Source organism: Dermacentor albipictus, chromosome 4, assembly GCF_038994185.2.
Source record: "Dermacentor albipictus isolate Rhodes 1998 colony chromosome 4, USDA_Dalb.pri_finalv2, whole genome shotgun sequence".
Classification (NCBI taxonomy): Eukaryota; Metazoa; Arthropoda; class Arachnida; order Ixodida; family Ixodidae; genus Dermacentor; species Dermacentor albipictus.
In genome coordinates this window covers 154,878,338-154,902,958 of record NC_091824.1, presented here as the reverse complement: position 1 = coordinate 154,902,958, position 24,621 = coordinate 154,878,338, and the positions used below count along the sequence as shown (strand labels likewise).

The following is a 24,621-nucleotide window of genomic DNA, read 5'->3' as shown; positions in this document are numbered from 1 at the left end:
CCACGTGACACCATGGCGTCACGACAGAGGAGAAACGGGGCTCCAACTCGCGCCGTCGCTCGCGGCGTCGCGGCGGTATATAAGCAGCTGCGCTTGCCTCTACTAGACACTCACGAGGTGAGATGCCTCCTGGAGACAGAGCTGCTCGTTGGAATGAGAAGCGAAGGTTGCGGCGTGCTACAGAGACTGTTTCTAGGTGGCTTTGCTACGGCGCAGCGACTACGCGCCCCGCATCGGACGCGGTGAGCGTCGAGCAACGCAGCGTTTGGCGCGACAACGAAATGTGCGCCTGAGCAAGCGCCGCACGTCTGAGCCGACGCCGACGACACCGGCTTTTCTGCGACACGAGCTCCTTAACGCTGTCGCGTTAAAATAAAGGCTAGTATGCTTCGCATCCTGGGCTTAACCTTACCTAAGCCACAGCCATGTTTTCATAGTTCTTTTGGAAAATGTTGCCCGAAATATCTTTTTCAACAACATTTATCTTTAACCTTACCTCTTTGGGTCCCACATGTGACAAGGGTAGTTCAAGGTCGCGTCAGAGGTCCCCGAGCCCATACGGATACATGCCATTGAGCTGGGACCCTTTCTGCTCTATAACGAGAATCGGCCAGCATGATGATTTGTTTTGTCAACATCTCGGACACATTCTTTTCCAGATCCTAGCCGTAGACAGCTTCGCTGTAAAAGGGGTAGTTTCGCGCGAAGGGCGATTCATTGATAGCGACAGCCTCGCTTAGCGTTGAGCTAGCACTTTTCGGACAGCGTTCTAATTATACTCGGTTGCGAGGAGTTGGCACAAAGCAGCACGCAAGGCAACTGCAGTTTGGCAAACATAAAAGTGCTCTGGCTGCTCCCACCTTGTCTCTAAAGTCTTAAAACTAAACTCACCGAAATATAGACTATAAACTCCCACAACACATTAGGAGAGCCAGAAGTGATGGTGCAGGCGTCTCACTTTGATGGCGCACGGCATGACACCGACGGGAAACCGTATGCGTCAACCAGTGCCCACTGAAATTTCAGATAACGTTAGCTCGACGTCTACTGTCCGTTCCACTCCGACCCGTTCATGCACACAGCATCTCAGCAGGAACGCTAACGTGCTCATGCGCACAATGCTTATGGCAGCTGCTGAAGGCCTAGCTACTGCACAGAGTGAAGTTAGCCTCCAAATCCGTTTATCGTTCTGGGAGCCAAACGCATTCCAGGTCTCCCTGCTCTGGACGCATTCTAATCCTCCGCCACGGTGTAAGACATATGCTGTATATATCTTACACCGTGCACCGTCGCGCGCGAGTGGTGCATCCGCTGTGTGTAAGCTGGACAGCACTCCGATGCCGAATGGCTGCGCCAGCGGCGACGGCGTGAACTCGCGTCGAACCTCGGTTTGATTCCCATTAGAGTAAAAGATACGTGCGATCGCCTGAGTTCAGTAGCCTATGTCATCCGTCATCGTACTGCCTGCAGCTGTTCTAGCTTCTCTTCTCTACCCTGTCGCCTCTCTCATAATGGCTGTCTGATGTTTTTATCAGTGGAATTCATACCCTGTCATCACTCTGCAGTGATCGGTACACCGAGCAAGCTGCATAGGTGATGCCCACTACCTGACTTCTATTACGTGTTCCGGAACCCGCAATTGCTTCCTCCGCATGCAGCCAACAAAGGCATACCGTTTGAGCTTTGCAGCTGTTTATCTAGAGCGCGTCGCCACTTGGGCACGTATTTGGAGACCACCTATATTGCGCGTCTTTGACTGAAAGGATTTATAGAGAGATATCACGATACATGATCTCTTCTAAGGAGGCGCGCGCGGGTAATGTGCAATGGGGAATGCCAAACTGCAGCTGCATAGGCAGCGATGCAGATTTCATTTCAGAAGGTTAGAATGTAGTTTCGCATTCGCGTAAGTGCTGTGAAAGAGTGAATCCTGTCATCTGCGAATTTTTGTTCTTGGATAAATATTAAGTGACTTGATAACTGTGCATCTCAGTCTAAAGAACTTTCTCATGTTGAAATTCCCACATCACGGTATTAGGCACATATCCAGTCATGCATCGATTACCCTAGAACTTACAACGCGCACGGCCCGCGCAATCAGGTGCTGACAGTGTTTCACATCGGCAAAAGACGAAACTAAGGGGCCCATCTAAGAGAGAGATAAAAAAAGGAAACACTGATTTATTGATATTTGCATATTAGACACCTTAGTCTTATGGGACCCCAACTTCAGTTGACACAAGGGTGTACCGATGGTTGCTTATGTACGTTTATTTTGCAAAATTGCTTTCCTAGAAAGAATTTATGTGTAAATTGTGAACAGCATGCACTCTTCCAAAAAAAGAGAGATAAAGAAGAAAGATTGAAAGGTATGCAAGTGAAATATAACGTACGGGTTTGTAGTCGCGCCACAGGGCCCTTGTATAATACATTTCCATAAAATATATTGCGATGAGTGTAAGGACAATATAAATTATGATGAAAATAAAACGAAACGAAGATTATTTGCACAGCTTGGCCTCAGATGCGCTAAAGGACGGAAGTTGTTTGAAGTGCCTCAAACATCCTGGCCTTATTGCGCCGTTAGGTCGCCGGCTGTTATCAATGCAAGCTGCCCAAACTTCTTTTGCGGAAGTCCGCTCTCTCAATAACAGTCACGGTTTTGTACAACAAAAGTGGATCCTCGCACATGAATGGCCACTGCTTATAGGAACGAACTCAACATGTGTCTCATAAGATTCTCTTTCTCGATGTTGAAATCGCGAGCGGCACATCCGAAAGTAACCAAAGAGTAAGACAGATAAATTAAATGCTATGCAAATTAGATTCTTTGCCTGAGTAGCTAACCAGCCTATTCGAATTGCGGAACCTCATAGACTGAGCGAAAAGAAGCCAGTGGACACGGCCTTTTGAAGACTTGACATGACTGCACAGTAACAACGAGCTTCAACCCGTGAGAAGGAGATCCGTACTTTGGGGTCTGTTGAATCGCTATTATTACTTTAGCCTACAGTCCTCTTAGATTCCTTTTTTTTATTTCTGCCTCGGCTTGTTCGTAGCTGAAAAGCCCTCCTTTTGTGCTTCGACTGTGCTAAGAAAAAAAAAAAACGAATCTGTGCGCCCTTTTGTATCCGTGCTCGGATTCTTGTGGCAACATGGCCTAGACGCATGTAATACACACATTTTCTGAGTTCGCTTTGTTGCTCCAAAGAAATTTAACCACCACGATTCGTTTCAGCGAGCTTGAAGAGCACAAACTTGAATCACAGTAGGGCTAACCAAATTTGCAGCTGTTTCGAGTACTTGTGACGGTGGCGTAAAAGTTGTACGCCCATCTCTTTAATATTATAGCGCATAACTACCTTGTCTTCTTTGAAAGCTGCTGGCTTTTTTACGCTCTGAATTATGTTCGATTGTTATGTTCGAGGCCATTGTCTTAATGCCGCAGAAATAACAATATTGTCGCGAAAAACGGTCAGTGCTCAACGTGTTGCGTTCCTGAGCACGAGTTCCCGGGTTCAATTCCTAGCCGTGACACCGGCATTCGGATAAGGTCGCCGTGATTGCTTAGTGGCTTTGCCGTTGCGCTGGTAAGCACGAGGTCGCGGGATCGAATCCCGCCCACGGCGGCAGCATTTCGATGCAGGGCGAAATGCAAAAGCACCCGTGTACTCAAATTTAGGTGTACGTTAAGAAAACCAAGGTGGTCAAATTTATTTCGCAGTCCTGCACTACGGCTTCTTTCATAACTAACTGTGTAGTTTTAGGACGTTAAACCGCGCTATATTTTTGGTAACAACAAGCCGCTCTCTCATTTGCCGGCTTTTGTCTTCTGTTATACTGCATGAAAGTGTTTCTGTGGCTGAGTGACTTGAAACGTATTCGCCATCTTGTATTTTTTTTTTTGCGAAGAAGGTCTATGACGTATGAAACACAAACCGCTGGTAAACGCATATTCCCGGTGACATCGGGTATCAACTTTCTCACTAGTTTCGAAACAGCCCTTGCACACTTTGGAGAGTAATTTTCTGCTACAAAGCTGTAAGCACATAAAAACCAAGAAAACAATCTTAAAAAATAAAATCGTGAAAGTCTACTAAACGAAAGTTTTTCTTGAGTGAGTCTGTCACCATCCCAGCGCCCTCCCCCCCCCCCCCCTCCTCCCCTAAAAGCAATTTTATTGTTTGGGTTGATGACCACAACAACAAAAAATGACAGCTTAATATTGGCGGGAATGCCAACCATAGCACGGCGACGGCTGTAGGTGTTTCCCATGTCACAGGCCTGCGGTAGAATTGTCACAGGAGGATAAGAAAATATATTTTTCTTGCTAGAGCTCCACCGCCGCAAAATGATAACGGCTACAGACGACGCGACAGCTGACGTAACTACCTTTACTCGCTATTGCTGTATGAAGAATATTTTGTTTTTGACTCATCAGATTACTGGCACAAACAATACTTTGTAGAAGGCAGTTACCGAAACGATGACGCTCTGGAGAACAGACACTGTATATTTGCTTACTATGTAATGCATTCCGACACTAATAACAAGAACACAAGCTTGACGTAAAATAAAAACAAGCGAAGGCGCCGGAAGAACCGGCGGAAGGGAAACAGCCGTGCTGTTGGCGCGCACAATTCGCTTAGTGGCCCTGCGATTTCTGTCGTACCCGGATGCGTTCCGGACACATACAGCTGTGTCGATCGATGGGTTGTTTCTCACGTTTTATTGCGTTACGCTTTTTCTTCGTTTATAGGGGAATGCCTTGGAGGGAGTAGATTCGTGTGCGCGAAAGGCGGAAGGGCGTACGACGGTACGCTACCCAGGTGGCCTGCACCTTAGTTCAACATTGGCGCCAATCATCTATTGCATTGCGACGCATTCAATAGCTGCCTGGATGCGAAAACGGTGCTAGCAATCCACGTATATAGCAATGAGAGAAAGAACAACACTATCGCCATCGCCTCTGAATTGTTGCCTCTTTTACCGCACACCCACAGGCACGTACCCTGTGAGCCAACTTGATGAGAGGTTCATTGAAGAGTCCCACATACGCTTGCATTCATGAGGCAGATTGCTAAAGCGTTGGTGTGAAAGACGCCATTGAAAAGAGGCATATAACCAGTGCATGCCTAGTTACCCAAGATGGCGCCAAAGACATTGATTGAACAGCGGCACACAGCTCCTGGTACATACCCAGAAACCCAAGTTGGCGTAAAATATGTTTATTGCAAACTAGCGCTGACCGAGTGACACACGACCAGTACTACAAGTTGTCGTCAGAGTTTCTTCGAGCAGGCGTATCTACCAAACCCGCGTTTACAGCGACTCATGTCGGCGTCAAAAAAATTTCGTTTAAGAGCGGCACCTGAGGCCACCACAGCAAGAACTGCAGGACTATTCTTCAATAAAGCTTCTTCTTCTTCTTCTTCTTCTTAAAGGCCTGTTCACACTACACGAAATATCCGGCGAGCGAAGCGGATTCGACCACTTTTGACGCCGAGGAGGGCGGAAAGCGGCGCGGCGAAGGCAATCGGTCGAGGACCCATTTTTTCCGCTTTCGCCGCAGCCGCAAGTTTCGTTTTTGACGTCATAACCCGTTCAATGTCAACATGGCGGCCAGCATGTCTGAGCGACCGATCTTCTCCGTAGAAATGCTCATCGACGCAATTAAGCAGCACCCCATACTATACGACAAAAGACACCTGAACTTCAAGGACATTGCCTACAAAGAGCAGCTATGGGACAAGATCGGGAAGGAAATGGGAGTGAGTGGTAAGTACAACGGCTATTCACGCTTGCGCCGATGCCGGAGCGACGAGACTCTCATTGCCAGTACCTTGTTTTTATGCATGTTTTCCGTCAAACATCAGCAAACATTTTTCCCGCGCCGCTGCTTGCTCCTATGCCGTGCATGCTCCGCTCGTGCGCCGTTCGAATGCATGCGCAGGCATGCACGCGCGACACTGATGGCACCGCGAGAGTAGCGCAGTGTTACAATAGAAACCTTCCTGTGCTACAACGGTGAGCGTGAAGTGTTTTTAACGATTCATGATCTGCGGCGACAGCCGATGCCCGGCAATTATTGCCGCGGGCAACGGCGGTTGTGTTGTGGTCAGCCAAAGAAATAACGGCGGTCGAGTATTGCAACAGAGCACAGTAAATAGCCGTTAAAAATTACCGGAGGTGCTATGCTGAATGACTCGAAAGAGCGCGAATGAAAGCGAACAAACAGTCCATCAATTCGCTTCATTCTACTTGACGAAAGTGCCTTTTATTCTCCGCAGGTTCGCTGTGTCAAAAAAAGTTTAAGAACCTGAAGGATACTTTCGCGAAGATTCGAAACCAAATTCGAACAAGCATGAAGAGCGGAGCCGGTGCCGCAGACGTCACCACTGTCAAGTGGAAACACTTTCTGGCAATGCAAGCAATAATGGAGCCAATTTCAGAAGAGCCAATGTGAGTGGAGCAATTTTCTAAAATCCACACGAGCATTTGTAGCCTTGCTTGTTATATGTTATCCATGCACAAACCCAGGTGGGAACAAAACCTAAACTGTCAAGTTAGTAACCTTTTAGAGTGCTCTCCTTATGTGTAAATATATTTTTGCAGGCTCTATTCAAGCCTTGACTTCCTTCCTGAAGAGTAAGTTCCTGAACAATGTTCTTTCTATCATGTACAGGTTGCGACTCCTGCCAGTCATGACTATATCTAAAATGAATTTATCACAGTGTTATTGCCCAAAATTAGGCCGTCAAATAACCATAGGTTTATTCATTGTATAACTGTTGTGCACTGCAAACAGAAATCTCCAGGACCAAGATGAGGTGCCGGGAACTTCTGGCTCCTCAGTTCCGTCAAGTCGTTCAGCAACACCAGCAGCTGCAGCAACTGAAAGGTAAAGAACTTATAATATAGGCATACAAGACTGCAATCACTGAAATGCCTTGCAACCTGTACAAACATGGCATTTACACACTCATTTTTACAGCCAACCAACAGAAGATGACTTAGAGTCTGACACAGATAGGTAGGTGGAACACTGCGACTCGAGCTTTTTCATTTCTCATGTAGCACATGCTTGCATCTAACCGCTTGCTTTAGTGCCTCTGGAGTGAATGCATTTCGCTGCTGAGAAAGGTTCAATTTTTTCGAAGGACTCCAAGGCGGAAAAAAGCACGGCGGTCACCAAGGAAACAACAGAGGTAAATCAAGAATGATTACGTAATACACGACTACTACAAAAACTATTTCAACTTGCAGCCCTTTGAAAGCCCCTCAGCATGCTGCTGTAACTGCTGCCTGTATGGAGCACCTCCAGGCGGTGCGGACTGAGAGGCAGCAGAAGCAACAACTGCAGCGGGAGCCACAAGATGCTGTATACCATACGTGCATGGCACTTGCCGCACAGCTGCGAATGCTTGGTCCGAGAGACCAGTCAGATGCGATATTTGAAATTCAAACAATGATGTATCACCGACTCCAAGGAGCCATGAATGAACAAAATTCTCACTAATGTTTTATATGCCTACTTCATCCACACATATTTCTTCTACTTTGCTGCACCACTGTAACACTATACTTTTTATTTCTGTTTACCTGTTATGCATCTTGTTTCTTTTCTCGCTTACTTGATTTAGACAGTACCATCCATTGCTTCATGCTTTTTATCTGTGATCATGTGTTCAAATGTTATTATGAGCTGAACTTCTCCCTTTTTGTATTGTTTTTACAAACGCACTGTTCATAACATCCCCTTTACACAATGCTCAGGGGCCTGTAAGGTATCTTAAATAAACAAACATTTTGGATGGCATTTCTTCCTTTGGCATTTCTTGCTTGGCCCATTTCCAGATTTACTGATTTATGCAATATGCCAGGAAATACGGTTTGTGCAGTACTGCAAGGGTGTGGTATTCACCTGCAACTACCAATGAAAACTATTCACATTTTTACAAAGCCAGCTGTTATGGGGTTAACTGCTGCCACCTTTTCATGATCTGTGATTGCATGTGCCTTTTTGTCTGTCACAAGTGCTGCCAAATATATAAGTGCAGGCACAAGTAAACCAGAGCATGCTATTCTGTTCTAATTGCAATCAGGCCTTTCCTTTTGACATGAAGAAACACTGTTTGTCCATGAGGAAGCGTACTAGTGTCCACCAGCAGCCTGCACATACCGCAGATGCCACTTTCAATTACTGAACACGTGAAAAATATTAGAAGGCAAAACTGTGCTCCATTTGCTATTGTCTGCATCCGTACCTGCAGCGTACATATGTCTCAAGAATAATTTTTAGAAGACACCAAAGTGTACGAGGATGCTGTCATCACTGCAAGCAGGCAATGCAATTTAAAATGTGTTTAAAGTGGCTGTACGTAAAAAGAATGTTACCATTACTACACTCTGCTGCTCCTGATCATCTCCTCTTGCCAGGGGACCTTGCCGCTTCCGATGAAGTATTTGCAAAGCCTGTCTCGTGTAGTGTAGGCAAGCCTAAACACAAAACAAATGGAACATTGAAGCGTAAGTGCTCACTCCAACATGTGGCAATTAACATCACTTTAACTACCAATCATAAAAGCAAGCTATTTGGGGGAATAGTAAGTAAACAGCATTCCCAGTTTTGTTTGCAGATATTTCTACAACATGATTACCTCGTTGGGTGATAACCTGTGGCAGGCACAGGAGTCAGTCCGCCATTCTCATCCGCTTCTTGCCTCCATGCTCCATCGGTTTGACGTCTCTGCCAATCTTCATAATCAGTAGTTCCTGGTGGGCAGTAAACTGCACGAGAGGAAGCTGTTTCTGTCATCAGAAAATTGTGCAAGCATACACACGCTGATATGATCCGCCTGACATTTTCATCTTTGGCTTTAAATGGCCGGCGCAGGATGCGCCACCTTTGAGCCAGAATCCCAAAGGCATTTTCCACAACTCGTCGAGCCCTGCTCAGTCTATAGTTGAAAATTCTTTTTTCTTGTAGCTGCGAAAACTGACTTGGTGCTCCCTGAACATCTGGTTGCTGAGCTTGCCCGTCAACACAGCTTCCAAACAAAGGGGGTAGACCTGCAGAAGGAGTGCCGCTTCAGTTTCCTTATAAAGTTGTGTAAATTTGCAGGTATAAATTATCCCCAAGATCTAGCACACTACATGTTTACCGCAACAAATGTGCTACAGATAATCACTACCTAGCAGAAATAACTGGGATGGTAAGTTTTAGAGTGGTTTAGGTCAATGGAGGAAAAGAATCTTTCCGTGCTTGTATACAATCCCTCATTTGCATAAATTTGCAGCACTGGCTGACGACACATATATCGTATTACGAGACCCCTAAATGTGTGTAAAATCACTCCTCAAGATCTAGCTAATGGCTAGTACTGTAACGGCCAAGAAATGACGAAGGTAATGGTATTACTTACTCTTCCTTGCATACGGCCTCATGAGGTAGGTTTTCAGGGGAAACGCTTCGTCTCCTACAAAGAAGTAGGGCATGCTGCCAATGTCGGCCAAAGGAGAGTCTTCAGGAATCCCTTGCAGGCTTTGGTCAACTCTCTTGAAGAATGGGCTCCGGCCAAAATTACCCCCATCTGATTCGCTGCCATTGTGGCCTACTTCTGCAAACAAGAACCTAAGAGTGGAGTGGAAACAAATTTTGTTATATTCATATGATCTGGTTCAAGGAAACATAGGCACATTTAACTTGCTATGGCTGCCACGTCACTCACGTGAAAACTAATCATGACAGTTGGACTGTTGCATACATCAACATGCAGCTCAAACACCAACTAAATGATACAACTACAACCTTCCTTATTCTTTAAGGAGTTTTATAGATGACAAAGCTAGAAAGGCTCTAGTCAGAATCTGACAAGGTCTAGTCCTAAGTGACTTACAGTGGTTAGTAAAAAGCAGTTTTAAACTTTACTTGAAAGGTGTTTTTGTAAAATATAGTTGCATCAGTTATATCTCTATGTTTTCATTATAAGTTCTTAAGAAAGCATCCCTTACTGGCTGTTTTCTGAAATTAACACTACCGATGACTACTTAGAGGCCGTATATGATTCTTATGCATCTGACATGCACATGACATCGTACTCTCTGGGATTGAAACCCACCACCACACACAAAAAAGCTGGCAATTACGAAGAAAAGAAAATCAGCCAGCCAGGCACAGCATATACAACAGCTCCAAGCACTTGTAAGTAAAGCAACTGTACTTGCATACCTGTAGTGTGCATCACTGATTGCAAGCATCGACTTGCTGAAAGCATTCTTATAGTTTCTGTCCACACTGCCTGAGTTGTTCGGGCACTCAATATTGACATGTTTTCCATCTATTGCGCCTAGGCAGTGTGGCATGTTCCAGATGCGCTCAAACTCTTCGGAGACCTAAGTTTGGGGCAGAAAAAAAAACGCAATCGATATGTTAAGCAAAAGCCTCGAAGATAACCTCGGGCGGGGCATGTGTAACACGCTCCATGTAGAATAGCAGTCCTAGAAGTCGTAGTAGTGATTTGTACCCTTGACAATAACACTGAAATTATTTATTCTGATGATTATACTTTTATGCAGACTTTTTTGTACTGGTCGCTTTAGTTTCAAGGACAGTGGTCACAATGTTTCAGTGCCTAAATTACATTTTATCGATACTGTCACCGGTTTACGCTCTATGCAGTATGTGCAAGGAAATGAGATCAAAGAACTTACCCTCAACCATTCATCTGGAGATGATGGCGTTATAACATATATAGGACCAAGCACTTCCCAAATGGCCAGGCACACCTCTGAAACAAGGTTGCACGTTGTGGACCTGCCAGCAAAGAAATTAAAGGCAGATGACCGCAGGGTATCGCCAACAGCCAGGAATCTGAAAAGAGGGAAAGAGAAGGGACAAACAAATTCAGCTACGCTCGCTAAGTAAGCCTTCATGTGTACTGTGGTTCCAAAGCGATGGATCCAATCGCCTCCAGTTCCAGCAGCTGTTTTTACTGGATAAAATGATAACACCAACCGTAATGCACATGAAGTTCAAGAACCAAGTCATCAGGCACCGAAATAATGAAAGGAAATGTGTTCTAAATTCTTCGCATTCTTTCAAGTTATGCTGTATCCGTTACAAGCTTCACAGTATCCCTGATATGACTAGTAGTCCGTTTTCCGAGCAAAACAAAAAGCAAAGCAATATTACAGCATGTATACAACAGGGCGTGCAAAACAGCAAAAATATGTTCCCATCACCTAATAACTTGCGCCAGGCGGTGGTCTGGAGGTATAGCCTTGCGAAACCGCGTGTCTTTTTTTGCGATGCGGGGGCCAAGGAGCTCCATCAGTGTGTCAAAGCTGCTGGGTGACATGCGCAGGAAGCTGCAGAAAGAGAACCGGCAGTGAGAAGAAAGCACATACAACGCCCCTGTGTGCTCTATCATGAGTGTTGCAACGCCAAACGTGTACCGTCAAATGCTCCTCTCGCTTAAACCGCTCGATTAATGGCGCTTAATTTGCGCAGAGATGGCATACAACAGTCTTGCTTTTTCAATACCACGTATGGGTGATGTACTTGCCTGATTCCATCAATTACTTAGATATCGACCCATCTGCAGCATCGGCGACCTATAACAGTCAGCTTACGCAAAGCTGATGCCGGTAGTGCTATTTGGTGCCTATACATATTGCAGCTTCAAAGATAAATCGTTCCAGAATAGACAAAACTCGGAAGGCACCACCAGTATACGCGACAGCTGCTTGTTTAAGGTCTCCGATGCTGCAGCTGACACGGATTTCTAAGCGATTCTGATCGATTCAGGCAAGTACATCCCCCAAACGTGATATTTAAAAAGCAAGACTATTGTATGCCATCTCTGAGTCAAATAACACTAATAAGTAGCAGTTTAAACCGAGCGAGGCATTTTGCAGTGCGTTTAGCGCTGCAGCAGTCACAGTCAAACTTTGATAAAACACCATGTACAGACACGTATACTTACTCTCTGTAGTACTCGACGTCTCGATCGCGAAGCAGTGGCAAGAGATTGTTCGCCTGTCCCAACCTATCCCGCTCCTGCAAGGACGGGCGGACCCACCACCGTCGTCGCCGCCGCCGCGATCTTGGTTGCTCGGCCCGTCGCAGCTCTTGAAGCATAGCCGTCATTGAGTTGCAGAGGAGAATCGTGACAACTTCTTCTTCTTCCGACATTTCCTCGTCTTCAGAAAAGCTCGCCATCGTGCTGTGCTCAGTATCTTGCAGCTGGAAGCCCAGCAACGGCGCAATACAAGCAGACACAACAAAAGCCCGCGAACGAGAGGCACTCACGTCAACTCTCGTCTCGTTCGCGAAGTCGCGAAACCGAAACAGAAACTGCCGCGAGATCTCGCTGTCGTCGCGGAAAAGCGAGAAGCGGCGGCGGATCCGCCGATGCGCGCGTCAACAGATGAGAACACTCGCTCTTTTTTCCGGCAAACGAATTCGCTTCGCTCGCCGAATTTTTGCAGTAGTGTGAACGGGCCTTAAGAGCGGCACATGTGCAGACATCACCGCGTACTGTGCAGACCAAGTTGGTCCGTTGGTTGGTTTCGAAGCCTCTTCCCTCAGGACAGCTTTGCGATGAGCTAACCATTCAACGAAAGACTACTCAGTGACCCAGATAAGGGGGAAAACAATAAAATACAAATATGCGTAGAAATATAGCCACCACAAAGTGCGCGGATTGCCCTAATAATGCTGATGCATGAACATAACATCTTCCATGACTGTCCAAGTACGCGTATATAGCGGAAACTTGTCATGTATGGGAGATGTACTGCAGCCAGGATTCTGTTTCGCGGTTCCCTCCGGACATGCTGAAGCCGCGAAGTCCGCGCATACCCTGTGCACGTGACCAGTGGGACGTACCCCGTGACACAAGTTGGCATCAGAGAGGTTCATTGAAGAGCGGCACATACCCTGTTGCACGCGCGTACGGAAACAGCCCACATTTTTAGACTGCACTATTTTCGGGATCGGCCCATATTTTTGCTTACGTTATATAGCCAGACAAAAACTGGTCGATAATGCCGTGATTGCTACTATTATGGATAAAGGGGAGGCAAAAACACAAACATATTTCAGTTCAGACTGTTTTCAGAGAATTCATCTTACTGTTTGGCCATATATGATCGAACGTAGACTGATGCACAAGGTTTTAAATAAAAAAGGCGCTTGCATCGATTGAAGCAGCCAACTTATTTTGTTCGTATGAAAAACATTTGTCCTCTCAAAAAACGGACTAATGTATGCAAAATTTGCAGTGTGTGGCAAGATGAGACCTACATGCAGGGCTGGGCAGAGATATTTTGCAAGTGTATCATGAGGGAAGATACTCAAAGCAAAAGTATTTGAGATACAGATTCAAGATACTACCGCGATTACTGTATCCCATACGGTACGTTCCATTTGTATTTTAAGATACTTGGACACATTGGCAAATGTTTTATTATAGATCTATATAATGTAGCAGCAAACGCACATGCACAAAAATGTTTGCTTGGAAATTTCTTAACTCCGACCAACCTTGTTTGTTCGGAGTTTGGAGTGAAATGTGTATTAGTATCTCAAAATTGTTGTCTTTCGGGCTCAAGGTATAATATCTTCATTCCAACACAATGTGTGGAAGCCACCATATTCCGTTTCATACATCAATACAATTTCAAATTATTCGATTTTCATAGGGATAATATGAAGGTCACATTCTTAATTCATAACTTATGGTTGTAACAGAATGTTGTTCTTTATTTCTGGCTGTACTGTATAAATTTCTTTACTTGCTATTTTGCGAACACTTGATACTTTCTAGTGTGCTCTGAAATTGTGTTGTAATAGTTTTGATGTTTTCTGTTTTCTTAGTTGTATTTTGTTTTATTATTATCGACACTTTTAAATTGCTACTTTGCTGCTACAGCGAGGTAAAGGCCTTAGTCAGCAAGTTTACGTTTTCCTTTTACCTTACCGTGCTGGCAAACCTTGAATTTGTTTTGCCTAAATAAAGAAATAAAGAAGAAAAAAAGCAGGTGCAGCGCTGTGGAGGCTAGAGATACTTTCTTGCAGTGTCAACGTTTGCACTAAGAAGTAGTTCTGTGGTTTTTGAGCGATTTTTGTGAACACGCTCGTTATATACGCTCAGGTCATAATGTAAAAAAAATTACCCTTAGAAAAAAGAAACAACGCACTCATACGACTGCTAACACGTTGTTTTAAATCAATTTGCTTTTTTTATCATTTGCAGCTCTTCGTGGCAGCCTCACGTACATGTTCGCGCGAGCAAACGCCTCCTGGCGCGCAGCGAAGCATAGACGGAATGCGCTGAGTGATAAATTTTGATAACCCTATTCTTCTTGCGTAGCTTCCACAGCGTTGCACATGATGTACAGACGCATACAACGGAGTATAACACAAGGCAACCCAATTATCGCAGTCTTCAGACTTCGTAACGAAGCACCACGCAAGAGAGACTGCGATAACGATGCTATAGCGGCTTCAGAATTTGCGCGAAAGACACCGCACGCATTATGCATACGCAGCACAGTATGGTGGCTACAGGCAAGTGTCGTGACACCTGCGAAATTAAAAAGAAATCAAGGAAACAAAAGGTCCGCTGTGCGCAGAGATTCACCCGCTTGTTTTTGTAGAGACGGTGCCACCGCCACCACACGATTCTGCTCCACCAATAGGTAGCGTATTCTTGGTTTGTAGTGCCAAGTGACACACACACACACACAAACTAGAAGAATACAGGTGTCCCTTCGCGCTACAAACGAAGAATATGGTACCGCACCAACTCGCCCAACTTTCTACCCTTTTGCCTTTTCCACCAATAGGGACGCGCAGACCTCATCACCTGCGCTCACTAGAGGGCTCTGGCCGAAAGATAAAAGAATGTCGCTGTCTTTAGTTTTTTTTTCACGTGGTTTAGTAAGAGCAGTATCAGCTTGAGAAGCGGAGTTCGGCCAACGTTTATAGTTTCGCATGGTGATGTTGTGATAGCCAGTATCTTGTTTCTTAAGTTACGCGATACACAATTGCATGTATCGGAAATATAAATACTGATACACGTCTTGACAGACGTATCATGATACATATACAAGATATCCAAAGACAGAATCAAAGATACTTGTGTCTTCGACACTGCCCAGTACTGCCTATATGTAAGGTTAAAATGTTCCTGTAATACGCAAAAGTTCCTAAATTTGTAGACCCGAAGGTGAAGCCACGTCTTAAAAGTTTGTTGCTTAAAAAAGAAACCTTAATACGAAAGGACTCGACCAGGCTGATTTACCTGAAACAAGTTAGGTGACCCGTCAATGAACAGGTTTACCTCCAAGCGACCTTCTCTTTCTCGGCGTGTTACTTTTATGGGGTTTGTGAGGAAACACAACGCGCTGTTTCTGATGGGAACCATAATAACGAAAAAGAAAGAAGTATGTTCCCCACACATTTATTGACAGGCAAACGCAATTCATGACTCAAGGGGATATGACGTCTATTAGAAGCCTGAGCGCAGCTCCCGTCGGCAGTAACAGCACGTGGGTCTTCCTCACTGCCTATTTATTTAGCTACATCACCCTTCTCGAAGAGGCAAATAGCGGGCCATAACAGCTTGCGACACTTGGGACGCATGAAATTTGTGCGACTCCTACCAACTTAAGCTGAAAATGGTACAGGCTGTAATACTATGTATGAGAGCTAGTGCAGCTTCCAGTCATTATACGCCACAGCACAGCCTGCATCGTATAACCACGTTCGTCAAAATGCTCCGCTGGCTGACTCAATATATGCAAGCTCACAAAACTCATTTCGAAATCGAGCGGTTCGCAGTACGAACTCGCCGTGCCTTATGTGCATTTTTTTTTCCTTTTTTTCTTTTCCAGAAATGTCAGGCACGCATTTATGAACCCAACAAACGGCTTCTCATTAAAAAAAACAGCGTTACAGTTTTTGCTACGAGTGTTCGTGCCGCTGAATCACGGCAGTGGGTTGCTTTCTTTTTCCTGCTTCTGAAATTGGTGTCTATATTTTTTTTCCTGTACAATATTAAAAGGACTCATAACTAAAGCTGCAGAAGTTTGCGAAACCTTTGTGGTACTGCATCTTGTCGCACGATGACCCCCGTCGAGCTAAACATGCGGCAACGGGAATTCCGGTCATATTAGGAGACGCGGGCACGGCTTCCAGCAATTTACCGCATAGCGTAACCTTCAACCCACATATACCCATTCGGTTTGCACGCTAAGCGCACAGCATGGTGATGTTTCTGAACCTTGCTCTCGCCGTCAGACTGGATCAGAGGCCTCGCTCGAGGTGTAGCGAAAAAAATTGGGATAACGGCACCGCAACTACTTCTCAGAGGGCTGCTAAAGTTACTAAAAAAGGTTACAGAGAGCATCCTTCTGGGTTTTTCGGGTCCTTTAAGCCCGAGGTAGAATTACTGAGCATCCAGTAAGCATAAGCAAGTCGAGCGGTCCAAAATAAACCGTCAGAACGCTGATAAACATCGTAGAAGCCGCGAAAGTAAGCAAGCATTTAACGGCCACAGTTTCACGCCCGACTGCGCACCATATCCCTTATAAAACGCCATCATTGGCTCAGGGTCGGTCGTTAACAAGAAAAAGCACCCGTCTGTTGCTGCAAAAGCACGAAATGTTTCCCATTATCTTTCATTTGATTTTACTTCTTTAAAAACCCCACTGAAGGGGCATTATGTAGGGGTGGGTTCATGCATAAAAAATTGAAAGCCATATCATTATTACACTGCAAGAAAATTTGTTCCAGTTTTCAAAATTGTGGAAGGTTAGGTTATGAGTCTGACTTCGTTAGAAAGGCCGTTCCGGTCTCTTGGGGCGCGATCGGAGATATTTTGTTCGATACGCGTTCTGTTCAGTTGCTGCAACGTCACAAAGGTGCAGTATGTAAAATTTGTGACAGCGGGGCGGAGAGAGCAGCCAATCAGGAAGCGGTCACCTCCCCGGAAGTTTACCTCCGTCGTTTGTCGTCTGCTTGCAAACAGTATACTACAAAGCCAAATGTTTCTCGGCTTCTAATTGAATGAAATCTTTGTCTAAAAAAACGTATTTTTTCATCTCAAGCCCAAACACGTTTTCAAATAGCAGTACGTGTGACTACTGCAATTTATAACTATTAGGTTCTTTGCGTCGTCCCTAGGTGGTGTCGCGCACAGCGAGAAGGAAAAAGAAAAAAAGAACGACGGGAAGAGTGGCGCACTTTTCAAGAGGCAGCCACAACATCCCAGTGGCCCGCTGGCATCGATGATGTTGTCGATTTCTCTGTACAACCAACGAATTATTTGTTTCGAGAAACAAAAACGACGCCGGAATTCACTTTCTGCCATTTCTTCAAACGCGTTTCGCACCCCCACCCACTCTCCTCCTTCCTCTAGAAACGCCAGCGAAACAACTGAAGTTTCCAACGGAAGCGCCATTTTCTAGAATTAAACTATGGATCGGATTCAAACGTGCCATTCGTGCCATTCCGCAGCCGAAAAGGCCGCCTGTTGGATCCAATCCAACCCACCAGACGCGCAATGCGAAGCCGTATGATCGCTCCAAACTTCTCAACTCCCGTCGCGTTCGGACGAAATGCTCGGTGGGCGGATGATTGACAGGAGCGTGTCGTCATTTTGACGTCACCAAAAACGGGGCGGCGCCCCGCGGCAGGCGACGTCGGCGCGGAGTAGGCCAATCGCGCGCGCCGGTAACTGAACGAACGCGCCGAACAACCATCTCCGATCGCACCCTTGCTGCACGAAAAAAAGACGCAAAAATGACGGTGCGCGTACGCGGGTGCGCACGCGGGCGCGCGACTTGTTGCGGGTGACCGGTGCGACTGGAGATGCGTGTCGGGGGGGGAGAATGTATGGTGGCTTGCCACGTGAGCTGTAAAGGAACTTGTGAAAAAGACAAAGACTAGGAATGCGCCCAGATAAGCCGGATTCCGTTTTCAGTGCCGATATGCTGATATGCTGAATAAATCTTGTAGCTCGATTTTTAAGCGATTCGAGTTGATTGATACTTGATGCGGATTCCTAATGTGGGATGCGTATTCGAATTTCATCGTGGCGAGAGATTGATAGGCTAGTAATTTTACATTTTTTGTGGCGTGGCGCAAATGGCGTTTTAAAAACCTGGGTGTTTTGTTAGCAGAAGAAATAATGTTCGCAATGCACGTTGGCCAGGTTAAGTCACTGCAGAGGATTAGTCCTACATATTTGTAGGCAGGAACTATTTCAACGTTGATGTCAGTGATTTGGTACGAGAAAACAGGTGGATTTGTACTACGGTGGAAGGAGACAGTCTTACATTTGTTAGGGTTTAGTTTCGTTAACCAAAGCTTACACCATTCTTGTACAGATGTTTCGATGAGACGTGTTATCGGAAACGTGGTTTATTTACAATAAATTACACAATCGTCTGCAAACATACAGATTTTAGAAAATACATGCATTGATAGGCTATTAATGTAAATTAGAAATACAAGTGGACTAAGGACGGACCCTTGAGGGACGCCTGAGGTTAGAGGGATTGAGTTAGATGTTCGTTTACAAAGACTGATTGTGAACGGTTGCTTAAGAATTATTTAATCCATGCCGAGAGATCGATATTAAGATGTAACGCAGCAAGTTTTAGTAGCAGACGCTCATCAGGAGCATTGTCAAAAGTGTTGTTGATACCTAGAAAGATGGCGTCAGTCTGGAAGTTAGCGTCAAGGTTTACATGCAGGTCGTGAATAAACATGGCGAGCTGCGTTTCGCAGGAGAAATCTTTCCTGAAGCCACGCTGCGCAGAATAAAGAAGTGGTTAGCATCAAGGAAGTCCTTAATATGTGTGTAGATGATATGGATGGATGGATGGATGGATGGATGGATGGATGGATGGATACAACTTTCTTGTACGTCCGGCAAGGTTTAACGCGACCCGGGCTCAGGTCTCCCATGGAGGAACGTCAAGGCCCTGCCTCAACGCCGCCTCACGGGCTTGCTGGACTGCCCACGTCTGGATTCCGAGGTCTGAGCTGCGCAGAGCGGCGGCCCACCTCGACGACAGGGTCTCCGGAGTAACTGCCATCCCTCCTATAACTACATTGCACTCCCACAGCATGTGTTTGAGTGTTGCTGGTCCTTCCTGGCACAATTTGCACGTGTCGTCCTGATGCTTATCTGGGAAGATGCGTTGGAGACGGAATGGATTAGGGAACGTGTTTGTCTGGAGATGATATGTAGATGATATGTTCAAGGATTTTTCAGGGTACACTGGGTAATGAGATTGGACGTAAATTAATGGGAGTGTTTGTTGCCGAATATGTGGACTGTAACTACCTTTCCTTGTTTCCAATCTGTTAAAATGTTAAATGCCTGTGAAGATAGTAGGCAGACTGACTGTGACTGTGACTTCACTGACTGTGAAGATAGTAGGCAGAGATATGCTACATAAATATGGTTATATCATGAGAAGCCAACAAATATGTTTAATGTTTTTTAAAACTTTCGAGGTAATATTGTCCACACCACTGACCATGAAAGCTTGATGTGTATGACGGATGAAATTCCAGATGAAAAAAAGATGTTATTTGTGGCATGGTACATTCAAATTTCGCATGGAAAATATAAAATGACTGTTAACTTTCTTGAGTACAAACTGATGCAAAGGTGGTGTTAAACACGTAAGCACATTCAGCGTCGGTTAAGACATCACCTGACTTCTTCAGTAAGGTAATAGTGCTCGTGTCCTGTGGGTTTAAGACTTGCCCGAATTTTCGCGGGTTGTTTTTAAGCTTGTTGGGCCCATTGTTTGACGTGTTGTATGGCTTCCAGATAGGCAGTTTCAGTGGCTTTGTACTTATTCCACGCATCAGGGGTGCTACGGGACATAGCTGCGCGCAAGAGACGTTTCTTTTTCTAATTTGTTTCAGTGCTTTATTGAACCAGGATTAATTGTACTGAATTCGAATGAATGTTAATTTGGGGAATGTATTTTCCAAGCAGACTGTTTAGTTTTTCTTTGAAAGTCAGCCAATTTTCGCCGACATTATCACAAGGAAGGCAACTTGCAAAAGTGGGATAAAATTGCGTCAGTTCAGGAATAATTACTTCATAATTGCCGTTATTATACAAATGAATGGTTTTTTTAACAGTCGGGGTCAAAAGGGTTTAATTAAAAAGTCAACATGAATACCTTTATGCTCGCTGATTTCGGGAAGATGCGCGATTTATGACACGCCCTTGGGATTATTTGTTAAGACTAGGTCTAGAATATTTTGGCAGTTACCGGGGACACGGGTTGCTTCTGTAAGCACTTGGGATAAGTTAAGTTCACAAAAAAGTTCATATAGCCTTTAACTGCTCTTTATCCATCTGACGTAAAGGAAAAGCAATGCAACTTCAAAACACAGGAAGGTTAGCTACTACTGAACTTCTACGCAAATATTTTCTTGTTTAATACTGCATCAGATGCCAGAAATCAATTTGTACATTGCAATGTACTTGTGTAATCGATGCTACCTTTTGCGCTTATTCATCGAAAAATTCCGAGGATACCTAAGCTCTTCTTATGCGTTTTGAATTCGAAAGTATTATGTCCACTTGAACGCGGCTGAGCGGTCCCCCAAGTTTTGGACTGCGAGTAATGGGTGACAGCGGTACGTGGTGCCCGTGCCAGCAAGCAGCAGCAGCCTGCGCTGCCAACACCGCATGCTGCCGACGTACTGCGCGATTGCAGACCGAGGAAGCAGCAGCGGCCGCTTAGAGGCCAGCATGCGCGCGCAGCACCGAAGCCCAGTGGGGGTGTGAGAGACAGAGATACGGACCGCGCGCCGACTTCCGAGAGCGAGACGGCGGCACCCGCACACGCGCGTCACGTGACTGCCGCACCGATGACAACCCGTTTCACGCCATGATGCCGCATTGCCATATCTACGACGTCGAGGCGCGCTGGTGAGGTGGCGTCACGACTATTGGAAATGTAGGCCGCTAGAGACGCTGGCTTTTTTGCTCAATGGGTCATTTGATGCAGTTGCATCAATAAAGCAATTGTTAATCGTCAAGGGGACGTGCTGGGCAGGTGGCATACTGGTGCGCAAACATTTCGGGGTGTGGGAGGGAGCGGAGGTGTTCCAGGGATGATCCCCCTTACCTGGCTACGTCGTTACTGAAGACTCATAATGGTCAAATAAGGCACTTTTCCGTCGGAAGCGAGATCGACGCAGGGCAGCGGTCGCCGTCAGCCAAGTCAATTCAGATTGTCAGTTAATCTTTTCACATTAGCCCTGTGAGCACGTAGATTTACGTGAGATTATAGAAGGCAATAGCTTACATCATCATTTGTTTTTTGCGAATTTTACCAGTTAATCAGACATCACGAGATCTGCTAAGCGATAGCCTGTTCCTTGACCAACAGCAAATGTCTATTCAAGCAGAACCTAGGAACACCCATGCTAATTGACAAGTAATTGACTCGGGCTACTTGGTGCAAATTCATATTGGTAGGTAGCGCGAAGACTTGCAGGGAGACTAAACAAAGAACCACTAGCGCTTGTGGTGCTTGGTTCTTTGTTTAGCCTCCCTGGAAGTATCGCGCTGCCTGCCGTCATGGTTATATTTGAAGTTGCTGGTTAAACACGAGCGTGAAAACAAACCCACGGAAGTGGTTTGCCATTAGAGTATACGCAGTGGCGCAGCGGCTGGGGAGACCCTGCGCTATTGTAAAGCTGCCCATAGTTTCTCTGGTTGCTGCTATGTACTTTTACGTTTATGTGCATTCGTGTGGGCGCTCAGGACAACACACTACACGCGTAACGTATGGAATCTAGGTGTTTATTGGGCCTATTACAGACAAGTGAAAGCGTGAGCAGTTGGTGCTGATTCACTGTGAAAGGAGCGGCGTAACTTAAACGAGGCACGAATACGGGACGAAGAAACTTTCAACCCATGTGTGTTTGTTTGTCATTTGTGCAGATCTCAAAAGCTTTTGCATTCTGTCCGCTGATATATGCAGTGTGAATCTACCCCTTCAACGCACTAGGTTCACCAAGGTGGATCCATGAGTCGGCGGAGGTGACCATCATCGTCAGCCTATTTTACCAAACCCACGGCGGCACCCGCATATATATATATATATATATATATATATATATATATATATATATATATATATATATATATATATATATAGTGCGAGTGGCTGTTCAACAACTTGTGCTCCTTCGCCACAACACAGGGATGGTATTCTTTTGTTTCTCTCGTTTTGTCCCTTTCGCCAGTTAGGAAGCCAGCACAGCGGCAAGAGATTTAACCTGGAAGTTTGCGGTAGGCAGCACAAAAGCGGTGACCTGAAGCATCGCAGATGTATCCGGTGATTCTAATTAGGAAAGCTTACAGCCGTGTGCCTGTACATTTTAGGCTCAATAGCAATAGGACGTAAAATACTGGAAATATATATTCTGGCGCTCACTAAAACAAAGTTGGTGCTATTACTCTTTTAGTTATGCTTAGAGGCATGAACAAATTAGAAACAGTGCTCATTTAGCTTCACTCTCTGCCATATAAGAAACCACAAAAAACAAGAAATGCTGGTAGACGACAAGGTTAACATTATCGTTGGTGTTCAACTAAAATCCTTCACCTACCCGCCATCTAAAATCCGACGAGCCCGCTTTGTTAGTGGTTGATGTTATGAATAGCTCGTGTGTGTCAGCGAATAGCAACAAAAATAACTGTTCTTTTTCTACTTCATCAGTAAGAAAACGTGCATCATTTCATTACCAGCGGTGAAGTTTATATATTTATTAAGTTTATTTATTTATTTGTTTCGTTACCTCGCACGCTCATAAAGGAGTATTGCATGCGGGCAGGACACAATAGAATTTACAAAAGAAAGAAATACAAAGGAATTATACAATGTTAGCGGGTAAAAATGAAAGAACAAGTCTCTAACAAATATAAATAACGTAACAAAGTAAGCAATAAGACTATGAAATAGAATAAAGGAAAAGAAGAAATTATAGAAATGCTAGCGGGTAAAGATGAAAGAGCAAGACTCCGACAAAGTTACATAACGATATTAATGAAAGAAAAAGGACTTTTGGAACTTCGCTACAAATAACGTACTAGGTGCCCAATCGGTTTAGTTGGGTGATATAGAGAAATAATACACTTAAGTGCGCTCCTGAGGATACAGATTCCAGAATGTCAATTGTGTTATTTGGTAGGTTATTCCAATGATGAATGGCATGCTGAAACGCAGATTAATTGAAAACATTGGTTTGGCTAAAGATGCGCTGGAAACTGAGATGATTATGCAGACCTCGAAATGTACGAGAATGACGAGTGAGCGGCAAGGTGGACGGGCGGGTTCTATGAATTATTTTATGAAACAGGCAAAGTAATTCTCTGGTTCTTCGTGATTCAAAAGATGAGAGGTATAAAGATGACATAATGCTAGTCACGCTAGAGTCGCGATTATATAAGCTTCAGGAGGTGACCCAATAGTGGCCACAAATTAGAATTGAGGTCTCGCAAATGTCTCATAAACTATTTGTCTTATGAGGACAGAAGCACGGCAAACGTTACGTTTAAGGTGTACAAGCGTACATAAGGCTTTAGTAGTTACTTTTGCGATGTGTGCAGACCATGACAGGTTAGGTGTAAGGAGAATGCCGAGGTACTTGTGTGAGCTGGTGCGTGTAACAGGGTCGTTATCCACTAAGTAATCGAAAGCGGAAAACCTTTTGTAGGTGTTTATGGTCATTTGCCAAGAAGAGCACCAGTTAGAAATACGGTCAAGATCTCGTTGAAGAGCGACCTGATCCGAAGGTGAGCTGATTACACCATAGATCACGCAGTCGTCTGCGAAGTGTTGTATCTAGCGATCTGGTGCATCTCAGCGAATAAACGACCTTATTTCGGATGACACGTCGGTAATATATATCAGAAAATCTAATGATCCGATTACGCTTCCTTGTGGTGCGCCAGATTTTACACGACTAAACTGGAAACGCAATTATCGAGGCCGGTGAATTGATTATGGAATTAAACACATTTATTATCCGAGATACTGCTAGGGGATTGATGTTTAAGCATGCAACTTTAGCTACAGGACGACAGGGAACAACGTGATCGAATGCCTTAGTGAAATCAATGGGGATAGAATCTGTCTGTGGGCCCGTGTTCATGTTTAGAAAAATATCTGTGGTAAATTCAGTTAGCTGTCTGTCACATGCTAGCCCTTTCTAAAACTATGCTGGTGTTTAAAGAAGTTAATTTGCAAGTGATGTACATTTGAAAAGATTGTATTCTAGTAGCTTACCGGTAACGCTTGTTGGTGACATTGGGCGGTAAATGTTAACAGCGCTCTAATCACATGAGTTAAAAAGGGTATAACTTTACCTACCTTCCAGTTATACGAAACTTCCCCTGTTGAAAGGGACTGTTCGAGACGGTACTACGGCATATTTTAAGATTTTTGAGTTGATTCCATTCATATTGGAAGAAGTTGATATGTTGAGTTTGTTAGTCAACTCAGCAACACCAGCGGTCGTTATATATATTAAGACCATGTAAAATAGTCTAGTTTAATGGT

The 24,621-nt window shown here is 44.9% G+C and overlaps 2 protein-coding genes across 2 annotated transcripts; one reads left to right on the top strand and one right to left on the bottom strand.

Annotated features, from left to right (window-relative positions):
• Nucleotides 1–6,295: 6,295 nt before the first annotated feature.
• On the top strand, nucleotides 6,296–7,575 carry LOC135903842 (uncharacterized). The gene is made up of 6 exons (XM_070538166.1): nucleotides 6,296–6,462; nucleotides 6,616–6,648; nucleotides 6,809–6,901; nucleotides 6,995–7,033; nucleotides 7,161–7,208; nucleotides 7,267–7,575. The coding sequence occupies exons 1-6, from the start codon at nucleotides 6,365–6,367 to the stop codon at nucleotides 7,517–7,519; spliced, it is 564 nt and encodes a 187-aa protein (XP_070394267.1). The 5' UTR covers nucleotides 6,296–6,364; the 3' UTR covers nucleotides 7,520–7,575.
• LOC135903830 (uncharacterized) lies at nucleotides 6,836–12,223 on the bottom strand. The gene is made up of 8 exons (XM_065434242.2): nucleotides 11,988–12,223; nucleotides 11,245–11,370; nucleotides 10,714–10,873; nucleotides 10,232–10,395; nucleotides 9,426–9,634; nucleotides 8,661–9,072; nucleotides 8,398–8,499; nucleotides 6,836–6,894 (listed from the first exon to the last, which is right to left on the bottom strand). The coding sequence occupies exons 1-7, from the start codon at nucleotides 12,221–12,223 to the stop codon at nucleotides 8,403–8,405; spliced, it is 1,404 nt and encodes a 467-aa protein (XP_065290314.2). The 3' UTR covers nucleotides 6,836–6,894; nucleotides 8,398–8,402.
• Nucleotides 12,224–24,621: the final 12,398 nt, after the last annotated feature.